Source organism: Sinocyclocheilus anshuiensis, unplaced genomic scaffold (genome assembly GCF_001515605.1).
Source record: "Sinocyclocheilus anshuiensis isolate Anshui unplaced genomic scaffold, SAMN03320099.WGS_v1.1 scaffold132, whole genome shotgun sequence".
NCBI classification, from domain to species: domain Eukaryota; kingdom Metazoa; phylum Chordata; class Actinopteri; order Cypriniformes; family Cyprinidae; genus Sinocyclocheilus; species Sinocyclocheilus anshuiensis.
In genome coordinates this window covers 347,090-359,437 of record NW_015555730.1, presented here as the reverse complement: position 1 = coordinate 359,437, position 12,348 = coordinate 347,090, and the positions used below count along the sequence as shown (strand labels likewise).

At 35.9% G+C, this 12,348-nt stretch overlaps 1 protein-coding gene across 1 annotated transcript in view; it reads right to left on the bottom strand.

The window, feature by feature from the left end:
* Window positions 1-9,764: 9,764 nt before the first annotated feature.
* LOC107672859 (glucocorticoid-induced transcript 1 protein-like) overlaps window positions 9,765-12,348 on the bottom strand; it is a 4,934-nt gene continuing 2,350 nt past the window's right edge. Inside the window, exons 4-5 of the mRNA XM_016466234.1 lie at window positions 12,085-12,205; window positions 9,765-11,218 (exon numbers count right to left, since the gene is read on the bottom strand). Coding sequence (XP_016321720.1) covers window positions 10,948-11,218; window positions 12,085-12,205 — 392 coding nt within the window. The 3' untranslated portion in view covers window positions 9,765-10,947. The remainder of the gene's footprint in view (window positions 11,219-12,084; window positions 12,206-12,348) is intronic.

Below are 12,348 nucleotides of genomic sequence, written 5' to 3'. Positions count from 1 at the left end.
TTTCATTTTATTTTTGAGAAATCAGAAATCTGTGAACAGTTTTTGATTTGCTTTGCTCAAGTTTGCTTTTTTTTTTTTACTTCGTTTTATTTTTGATTAATCAGAACGATGTAAACAAACGTTTTTGTTTTATTTTTTGTTTCAGATCAATCAGAACGCTGTAAACAAAAGTTTTTATTTTGCTTTGTTTTGTTTGTGATCAATCAGAATGCTATAAACTGTTGTCAACCATTCAGCCCTGTTACTCAAGTTACTGTAAAAATATACAATAATTGTTCTTTAACTTATTGAAATGTGATTTATGGGAATGTCAATTTATTTATTTAAGATCATGGGAAATTCAATTCAATTCAGTTCAATTTGAGTTTATTTGTATAGCGCTTTTCACAATGCATATCGTTGCAAAGCAGCTTTACAGAAAATTTAAGTTTCTACATTATATTTAGTAATAGCTTATCAGTGGTGACTATCTCAAGTTGACGTCCATATGGCAGAAATGTACGGTAAAAATCAAGCAGTTAGTTAATGTCATGTAATGCAAAATTTGGTAGTTTTGTATGTTGTCTGAGGGTTGGCATCATCTGAGGTCCTCTGGGGGGTTGGCATCATCTCTTGTCAGGTATTCGGTCATCTCAGGTCTTTGTAAGGGCTGGATCCAGACTGAAGCTTGTGTAATTCAGTTACCACGGGATGTCAATCCCGTGGCAGAAACAGAGAAGGTGATAGAGAAAAATTAGCGTAGCTGCTGTTATAACTAAGCAAAAAATTATGTGTACAACCCAAGCAAAAGAATGAAAATGTGCATTTGATCAGATGTAACTGAAGTACAAGGTTATGAGATACATTATGTGAATGCTTGGCTAAAGAGATGTGTCTTTAATCTAGATTTAAACAGAGAGTGTGGTTTCATCTGGTCTTGTTGAGATATATAGTTGAGTATCATCAGCATAACAGTGGAAACTAATTCCGTATTTTCTAATAATATTACCAAGGGACAACATGTACATTGAAAATAGCAGAGGACCTAGGACAGATTCTTGTGGCACTCCATACTTTACTGGATTTAATTGAGATAATTCCCCATTTAAATAGACAAAGTGATAGCGATCGGAAAGGTAGGATCTAAACACATTCTTATGTTTACACTGAGCCCAGATCTGGATCCTCTATATGTGGAGTGTTTTCTCTGTGCAGATAGCAGTGTGGGATACGTCATGATGCTGCTACACAATTGGATTAAGAGGTTTATGGATTATGAAGATCTAAATGGGCTGACAAGGCAGTGATAGTCACCTGGAAAGTGAGTACTATTGGATTAATGGTGGCCCAGGCTCGAACCTGCCAGAGTGAATTAAAGCAACAGCCACTCTGCAGAGGTTCAGCCATGCTTGCTTTTGCTCCTGGACACGAGTAATCCTTGCTGATGCTGGTTTTATCCCTGTGTGAGTGGGGAAAGTTCCTAATGTTGATCCTGCTAGCCGGGGTCACATACATTGACCTCACACTCACTCATAGACCAGCACTCTGACTTTCACCATTCCTTAAAACACATTAAGGGGGGGATACTGTTTTTCATTCTGTGTTATTATTATTTTTTTACTGCCGGGAAAAATGATAAATCCAAATACCAGAAAGATTGATAAGCATAAGAATTCACAGTCCTGCTCTGCCAAAGAAAGCTTTTTTTGTTCCAGGAATAGATGTTGCAAAGTCTAAAGCAGAGGGGGAAACCCATATTTATGATCCTGAACATAAGAAATAGTTTAGGTATTAGATTACCGGTCTGATTGTTTTACCAGCAATAGCGGTCAACATTGAGGAAAAGAAGCGTTTTGAAGCACACTTTTAATATGCATTTTTATACTGGATATTAGAAGTAGTAGTTCAATGAACATTTGATCAATTCCTCAAGTTTACTATTGTTATAATTAGCATGTGCAGTGCAACTATTAGTGTTATTATTGTTGTAAGCAATGCCAGTCATGGGGACATCCAGATTTATTGCATGTTTAATATAAGCAGAACAATAGAAAATTGGGAATAAATAGTTTTCTTTGTGACGTTTGCATAGTATGCTGAATTAATGATCCCTGATGAGGTCTTACCAGAATACCAGTCGCAGGTCTGTTTATGGAAATAGGATTAGATAGGAAACAGTGATCATTTTCTTGTTGCAGACCCTCTTTAAAGGTGGGCATCTGGTTGTATCATGATGAAATTCATGTTGTAATTGTGGGGCTGTGTGGTTTTGCGCCGTACCTGTACCCATCATAACTGTTCTGTTTTGTTGTCTTTTGTTGTGTTCATAACCATTCTGTTTTGTTGTTTTTGTTTGTTTTATTTTGAGAAATCAGATTATGAGGAATCAGAATACTGTGAAAACGTTTTTGTTTTGCTTTGTTTTTGCGAAATCGGATTATGAGAAATCAGATTATTAGAAATTGGGTTACTGGAAATCAGAATATTGTGAACAAAATGTAATGTTTTGTTTTTTAGAAATCAGATAATGAGAAATCAGAATAATTTGAACAAACATATTAGTTTTGTTTTTGAGAAATGGGAATATTTTTAAGAAATCAGATTTAGAGAAATCAGAATGCTGTATAGGTTTTAGCTTTGGTTTGTTTTTGATAAATAAGAATGCTGTGAACAATTTTTTTGTTTTGTTTTGCTTTGTTTTGAAAAATCAGAATACTTTATTTTTGTAAAAATTGGAATGCTGTAGATATTGTTTTGGTTTTGCTTTGAGTTGACTTGGTTTGTTTTGTTCTTGAGAAATCAGAATGCTGCTGTAAACAAAACAAATTGTTTTGCTTTGTTTTGTTTTCAGAACATTTTTGTTTAGTTTTGCCTGAATTAACTTTTGTTTGTTGTTTGTTTTGTTTTGAGAAATCAGAATCCTGTAAACAGTTTTTTTTTGTCTACTTTCTTTTTGAGAAATCTGTTATGTAAACAAAAGCATTTTGTTTTATTTATTTGTCTTGTCTTGCCTAGCTTTGCTTTTGTTTTGCTTGGTTTGGTTCATTTTCATTTTGTTTTTGAGAACTTTCCAGAGCTGAGTGGCATCATCAAAGTCTTTAATTATAGATATATAATAATAAAAAACCCTCGTGGCCTTGTTAGAGTTATATTTGCTCTAACAGATTCCTTGTACAGCACGCGTTAAAACAACAGATTTTGTTGCCATAACCAGAGCTGCGGCAGCCTAAATTCTCATTAAGGTCATGTTTTTGCATCATAATGTTTTTGTTTTTGCATGTTGAAAGCACTCCAGATCAAATAAAGGCTGCAATGCATCAGACAGACATCAAATAAAACCTCCCAGGCAAATCTGTTTGAATATGTTGTAACATGACTCAAAATGAGGTCAAATGTCTACAGTGGCTGCATTTTGAAAGTCTAACAGTGTTTTGCACCCTCATCAAATGAATTATCCTCCATATTTCTATACAGATGATTGACTATGTTATAGGCAAACGCTATAGACAGACATACAGCGTAAGACTTATGACTATGTAGTTTGTTAGTGGTGAATGTTGCTGAATAGACCTGACTGTAGCATCTGCAGCATAAACGTAAGGTCAGCTAAAATTCACCCCCATTCAGCAGCGGTTCATCTTAAACTGCAGTACAACAGTAAGACCTCTGAGCCAGACACCACATATACCTCCTACACACAATCAATACAGCAGTTATAAGATGACAGGACCAGATTCAATATACACTAACACAGCATCTTTGTTAACAATCTCCCTGAACTGATTCAGCACCGAGCGCATCACAGCCAAAGCATGGCTTTCATCTGGTTTGAACGTTAATCTGTTTTTCGTAAAACAGCGCCCTCTGTTGTACACAAAAACACCATAACGAGTCAGATTACCTGTTACAGTAACTATTTCATTAACTGTTCTGGAAATATCTAAAAATATTTGTACATTTCTTTTCCTATTATTATTCTATCGCTTTAGCTAACTTTGACTTAATAATTTACAATCAAATCATTTTTGGCCATGCCTATCTCTTCTTATTTACTAGTCATATGAAGCGTCTCAGAGTCATCTCTTCACTGTTGCAGATGCAGCTGATAGAGACCCTGACCTTCTTGTCCTCATGTTGTTGTGCATCTGGACCTTCAACTTGTCTCTCTGTCCTGTTTAGATTCAGTTTGCAGTGTTGCCTTAATCTCTCAACAGACTGATCATGAAATCCTAGAGAAATATGTTTAAATATATGAAGAGTTCATTTGCAAAAACAGATAACTATCAAAAATCAATTTTTTTTCATTGTGCATTCCAGTTAATCTCAATCAAACTGCAGTTTGGTTATTTTGATTAGGTAAAAAATAACTTAAAAAAATACAGCTAACTAACACAATAAAACAATAAAAACATGATAACATAATAAAAAACATGATTTTTGAAAATTAAAAAAAAACTGAGTTATCTGTTTTTGCAAATAAACTCTTCAATGTTAGCCATTTTTGAAACCAAGACTGGGATTACATTTACATTTAGTCATTTAGCAGACGCTTTTATCCAAAGACACAGCTCGTTCAGGTGTTTTTGCAATGAAAGGAAGAAGGGAAACCGGTTTGTAGTTCTCTAGAAGAGATGGGTTAAGGGTGGGTTTCTTAAGTAGTGGGGTTATACGAGCCTGTCTAAATGTTGAGGGAAAAACACCAGTGTGAAGGGATATGTTAATGATGTGAGTGAGTGCAGGTACAACTACAGGATAAATGGCTTGAAGGAGATGAGATGGAATAGGATCAAGCGGACAAGTAGTAGGATGATTAGAAAGGATGAGTTTGGATATACTGTATATATACTGTATATATATATATATATATGTTATTTCAGCAAAAATGTTTTTGGTTTAGTTAATAACCCTGGTAGATACATGACATATATGTGTGATACTGTCACATGATGAACTCAAGCTGTTGAGGTTGCAGTGTTCATATGCATTAAGTGTTCAAAGCTCTGTGACCGTCACACTATCTGTGACCTCTCCACCGCCTCTTTATGCCCTATTATTTCAAAATGAATGATTATTTCATAGTTCAATATTTCAGGGGCGTGTCTAGAGCATTTTAAATGGAGGGGCCTGTCGGGGGCACTGGCTCAAAAGAGAGTGGCCGATGGGGGGGGCGGATGTTGTGTTTGCGGAACGATGTCACTAAACAAGTGACAGTGGAGAAATTCGTCCTCGCGCGAGCCTACCGCAAGACATCTGGTAGGGGGGGCACCTGGGGTGGCCAACCAAATTTCAGGGGGGTCCGGTGCCACCCCTGGCCACCACGTAGACACGCCCTGATAGTTCAAACATGAATAATTTGAGTTTAAGAAAGTCTTGCATTGGTGTAATTAGTTGATTTTGAATTAATGTTGAAAGGGGTGTGGCATGTTTCTCAAAAAAGAATAAAAAAATAATTAAAACAAATATTTAAAATATTTCCTCGCCTCATTTTAAAACATCTCGTCACCCTATACAGATAATGGTCTATGCATATAACAATAACTTTAAGCATATAACATTGTTAACTTTCAATAAAAACAATATCAATTATCAATAATAATAATAATAATCAAATTATCAATAACTTTATAACATTGTTTATTGATTAATTAAATAGCTACATTGTACTGCGATTAAAGTGGTGACTGAATAATAATAAAAACTTTTTTTAGTTCTTTATTTAAAACAGAAACATATTACAATTTAAAATAGGTTTTCTATTTGAATATATTTTAAAATGTAATTTATTGCTGTGATGCAAAGCTGAATTTTTAGCATCATTAATCCAGTCTTCAGTCACATGATCCTTCAGAAACCATTCGAATATGCTGATTTGCTGTTCAAGAAACATTTATTCTTATTATCAATGTTGAAAACAGTTATGCTGCTTAATACTATTTATTGTATTTTTTGATGAATAGAAAGCAAAAAGAGCAGCATTTATTTAAAATAAAGATGTTTTAACATAAAATGTCTTTACTGTCACTTTTGATCAATTTAATGTGTCCTTGCTGAATAAAAGTATTCATATTTTAGTCAGTGTAAAATCAGTTTCTGTTGATTCACGTGCAGTACTCATGTTGGTCTATGACTGTTTAAGTCTGCTTTTGTACTAGATCTCAAAGCTTTTACAAAACTCTATAATGCAAAACTCTCCTTCAGTCCCCCACAATACATTTGATCAGTTTGTTCTCATCACAGTCTGTGCCCTTTACACAGTCAGCAAGAGCTTCCGTCATGCAGAGTTATGTCTTCAAGTGTCCTCTAAAGTCAAACAGGCCCAGAAGCTGTGAATAATTTGTCTTGCAGAGAAGGTGAGCTGTGTGCCTTTGAAAGCCCTCAGGACTGAATCCCGACAGCTGAACTTCCTCAACCCTCTTCATCAGTCCTGACATGTGACTCAGCCACGTTTTTACCTTTCAAGTCCTAGAGAGTATAACACCCCTTTCCCTTCTTAAAGGGAGAGAGTTCACCCAAAAATGAACTATCTGTCATCATTTACTCATTCTCATGTTTTCATACATTGACTTGCTTTCTTCTGAAGAACATAAAAAGATATTTGGAAGAACATTTATAATCTTCTGAAGTTAAGATTTTAAGTCAATAATGAGTTCAATTTTGATCTGTTTGTTGTATGACTTCAAACAACTTGGAACTCTTTTAAAAATGAAGGTTTTTATTGGCATTGATGGTTCTATGAAGAACCTTTATATCCATGAAACATTTCCATTGTACACAAGGTTCTTTATAGTGGAAAAGGGTTTATAGTAAAAAGAGTAGATTATTAAAATGTTCTTTAAACTAAGAAACTTTTAAGAAATGTTCACTGAAAGATTCTTTGAGGAAGCAAACATTTTTATTTGAATGCATCACTGCAAAAACCACCTTTATTGAGAGCATGAATTATATGAACCATATTCGCTGCTTTTTTTAACCCTCTGACCCCAAATGTTCTTTCAATGCATGGAAAAGGGTTGTGTGAACATTCTTTAAATATTCTCCTTTTGTGTTCCGCAGAAGTAAGTTGTAAGGTTTTGAAACAACATGAAGTTGTGATCACATTTACTGTTATTTGAACATAATCGGCATAATAAAATGGCAGAAAGCTGCTTGGTTTGAATATGACTTCTGCGTGAACTGTGCTTCATACATTGCTAGACTGCAACTTTTTCAGTCCACTTTTTCAGCGGCATTGGTTTTTCCATTTATTTCTCCCATAGAGATTTTTTAAAAAGTCTTTTAAAAAGCCACCACAACCAAACCAACCAGCTTCAAGGTGAATCACATTACAAACTTTGAAAGCAGCAAACACGTATTTGAAAATCTAATAAAAAGACAAATACACAAGATTGTGTACTTTAATGAGGGGAAACTACAATCCCATGAAGCATAGCAAATTACATTATTGAATTAAAACGTATGGCATTACATTTCCGACGAGTGCTTGCGGTGTTCGGCCAATCACAATGCACTGGGTCAGCTGGCCAATCAGAGCAGACTGAGCTTGTCGGAAGGAGGGACTTTGTAGAAAACGAAGCGTTTGAGAGAGGCGGGGCATAGAGGACCTACAATAATGTACAGTATTTGAAAAATAATGTGTTTTTTGAACATTAAAGCGTGTCAACATATTCTGTTACACCAAATACACAAAATAATGATCTTTAAAAAAGCATCATATGACCCCTTTAAAACTTTGGAGCTCACTGTAGATCTGTCTTTATAAGTTTATAAGCTAATGATACAATTCAATTGATTAAATGAAGACAATGACTGTTGAATTCTATTGACAATAATTGAAATCATTGAACATTTTCTTTACTTGGGTGCATTACATCCTTTTAAGCATCTTTTGGTATTTCAAAAAGTCCCAAAGTTGCTTTAAAAAAAGATTTATTTTGGACTACAAATAAATGGTTTTTAGGAAGCATAAACTATAAGCTGTAACTGACTATCTTAGGAAAGATGGAGAGGAGACTGGATTATATTTCTAATGATTTTATTTAAATAAGACACAATATTCCTATTATTGAAATAAAGAAACAATTAGCCGCTTGTGGCTAAAAGTTGAAGAAAGTGTGGCTTTTGATACTGTCCCCAGACACGGACAGTGGGCCTATAACCTTATGCAAGCTCAGCAGCCTCTGCCGCAGGAAAACAATTCAAGCTACAAGGCTTTAAAAATCATTGTCTTGACATGAGAATTGGCTATAGGCAAAGAGTAATCACTATGCGGGTGATAGGCTTCCAAAACAGTTGTTCTTTCGTCCTTATCTTTCCCCTTCAAATCAAATGACATCCTCCATTCACACACATATCTGGTTTGTACAGTCACAACAATAAAATGCTTTATTGCCATTGTGTGTGAACAGACAGCAGGTCATCCTGACATTTCACCTGATCTACAAACACATCTCCCATGATGGCCAGCAATGTGCCCTGAAACTGCAGTGCTTGTTTTGATAGCAGTCGATGGCTCCAGAATCAGACATGTATGGAATGGAGATGAAATGATGCAGATATTCGAGCATTTAAAACAAAAGAGCATGATTATTGCAAACCCTTCACTTACTAAAACGAGTTTCATCTTTTACTAAACTACTTGGTCTTTTGATATAAGGTGCAGCATAAAAGGTTGCTTTGTTACTTTTAAAGCCTTTCTTATTGATCGTGTAATATTATGTTGGTTGTCAATGGTTGATCGTATGAGATGGGTTAATATCTTTCTATTGATTGCAAAAGCACAATACGTTATTGTTTGACAATATAAAAACGTTGCTTTGTGACGAGAAAAGCCTTCACTGACTGTCATTAGTTCCTGTACAAAACGTTAGTTATTATTCATAATAATCAGTGAAAATCATAAACGCATGCTTTTGTTGTCACAACAGCCAACATACGTATAAACATGTACGATAATGTGAATAGATTTGTTTTTTGTTGAACTGCAGATGACACAACCTTTGGGCATAGATTGATTTCAATATTTGAGGCTTGGTTTTATGACTGAAATATATTCTGCTTGTATAAAGCCAAGCTTTTAGGTGAATCTCATCAAAGCACTCAATTTCATATTTCTCCACAAATAAGAAAGAAAGAAAGAAAATGCTTAAATGAAATGAACATTTGTTTTAGGCCCATTAAGATATTTTGCATTGTGACATTTTTGACAATTCAATTCATTAATCCTTACATTTCAATTACCATAATGTGGAAAATATTATTTCCATTAATGCATTATGATTTTTGTTATAATAATTTTTGATGATTTTAATGAATTTGTGGTGGAAATGTTTTGAAAAAAAAAAAATATATATATATAAAATAAAAGAAAGTCACAATGCCAAAAAAAGCAAAAAGTGATTTTAATAGTCCTAGAAATAGCCTGATTTTTTCTTTATTTTAGCGACACATTTCTTTGTGAAATTCACGTTTTTATTTTAGACTATCACCAGCAGCATGTCCTAATAGCATGTTAAAGCTGAAAAAATTCAGCAGATTTTGAGAATAAAGTTTTAAAAGTTACAAGAGATTATGAGAATAAAGTTGCAATGTTACAATAAAAAAAATTATATATATATATATATAAAAATAACATTAAGTTTAAAAGTAGATGTAAAGTAACAGGAATCATACTCCATAATGGGGTTTACCAAAGAATTTCATCTGTCTTTTGGTGCATTTTAATCTCATAATGTTATGATTTTATTCTTGAAACTTAAATTTCATTATTCATATAAATTAAAAAAAAAAAAAAAAAAAAGTTACAATTTTATTATCAAAATCAGTTCCAACATGCCACTTAAACAGTACTGCAATAGACAGAAATGCATCTCACACACCTCCAACCTGTGATCTGAGCTGTAGTTTGTCTTATTAAATGCTAATATGTGTCATATAGTGACTGTGAGGATGCGTGTCTGATCCATGAGGGCTGTACGATGTCATGTTTCCAACTCGCAGTGTGTCCGACCCACTCAAACCTCCCAACATGGAATGTGATGGAACGCAGAGAAGGATGAGACGGAGTTTTACCTGAGTTTAAAGCCCGTGTGATGCACCTGAAGCGAGGTGGGCCGCAGGCGGACACTGTGCAACAAAGTGTGAAAACAAAACCTTCAGTACTTTTTCTCGTTCTGCACCATCGCCAGAAAGTAGGAAACCTGGACAGTCGTCAACCCGTGGAGTACAGCTCATTTCCCATAATGCACATAACACAGCAATACACGGTTTTAACTTCAAACAAGCTTTTTCTTTATATATAGACTTCTCATATATAGATATATTGATAGTGAGAGAGAGCTTATTCATACTGTGGATGTTGAAAGAGAACACGACACATAATTTAATGTTAAACATACGATCAGTTTCAAATGCATGCCCTGACACTAGTAAGACCTTCCTGAAAGCGTCAGTCGTCTTTCTCTTCGTAAATCGGTGGCTTTGCGCTGATTATAGTGCTCATATAAAAGCCACTTTGCTTAAATTTTAAGCACACGACGAAAGCAAAGCTGCGCTTGCTCGGGATCAACGCGGAATCAATCTGACACACACAAAAAAAAAGCAAAACGGGAATATCTGGAATGTGACTGAACTTATCAAATAGGCAAATTCAATAAATAAGATTTCTGTATGAGACTCTCACTCATTTATGGAGATAACAGTGAAGCCATTAGAATTTTGGATTTGCATATTCTAAGGTCCTTTTCCCAAAAACGCATCCTTCAGATGCCGTTCCCGTCCAGCCGCCGTACTCCAACCCTTCGGCTGCCTTTGCATTTGTGATTCTCGTTCGGGCCGCAGTTGCTATGCCATGCAGATAGTAAAGATTCAGCACAAAGGTGGGGTCAGGGGGGAGCAGGAAGGTTGGGGCGGGGAACGAACGGTCCTCTACACGGGTGCGGAGCGGCGCGACCGAGACCAGCTCTGCCGCGTTTAGCTGACTTCAAAGCTCTGAGGCTGGGAGGGAGATTCGGGAGGGTCATCTGTGCTCGTGCTGGTGGAGACCTGAGTGGGCATGTGGTGGTGTGAGCCGCTGGGGCCGGCCTGGCTCTCCTCTTTCTCCTCGTCCTCCTGCTGGGAGCCCGAGTGCTGGAGCTGGGATCCCGGGAGCTTGACGGGGCAGAATGCAGAGCCGGTGGAGATGAAGTTGACCTTGTTTTTGTCAGGGCAGGAGAAAAGGGGGACGGTGGCTGACTGTCTGGACCTGAGAAAGACAGGAAAGCAATTTAGGAGAATGTTCTAAATGGAATACTAATGCACACAGTATGTACCACAGCTCAGCATTAAGATTCATAGGAACTATCATTCGCCCTTTTAAGCCATTGTTGAGTTCTCACAATATAGGTGTGTATTTTGTATATTGTGATTTATTGAACATTGCTGCTGTGATGTGCCATAGCATATATGTGACCCTGGACCACAAAACCAGTCATAAGGGTCAATTTTTCTAAATTGAGATTTATACATAATCTGAAAGCTGAATAAATAAGCTTTCCATTGATGTATGGTTTGTTAGGACAGGACAATATTTGGCCGAGATACAACAACTATTTGAAAATCTGGAATCTGAGGGTGCAAAAAAATCAAAATATTGAGAAAATCACCTTTAAAGTTGTCCAGATGAAGTTCTTAGCAATGCATGTTACAAAAATTACATTTTAATATATTTACAGTAGGGAATTTACTAAATATCTTCATGGAACATGATCTTTAGTTAATATCCTAATGATTTTTGGCATTAAAAAAAAATCTATAATTTTGACCCATACAATGTGTTTTTGGCTATTGCTACAAATATACCCCAGCGACTTAAGACTGGGTTTGTGCTCCAGGGTCACATATATACCAGAAACAAATATGCATTCATTTTTCCCATTTTAAATCCAATTCCACGTAAAAATGTTCTTTTGACAATTCATGACATGATGATTGATATTCTGGTTTATGCATCACTCTCATCAGAGTATTCAATGCATACGCTGTGCACATTACACATACTGCATGCTAACAGTAGCAGAATGGCAGTGTGCTATTTTAGGCCCACTACTACAGAAATCAAACTCCACTCACGTCATTTCCTCAAACACTTTGATCTTCTCACAGCCCTCTGGAGGCTCCCGTTTGAACATGTAGCTGTTGTTGGGTTTTGGGGACGATGCGAATTTAGGCAGAGGAGAACTGCTGCCGCTGTCTGCAGGACAGAATTACAAACATCCAATAACTCTCTGGATTAATATCAGACACCTCTCATGATATAATACTGCAAACTTGAAACTGCTCTTTGACCGACAATCTGTCTTGGCCTCCAGTCCAGTGTGCAGGTCTGACCTCTGT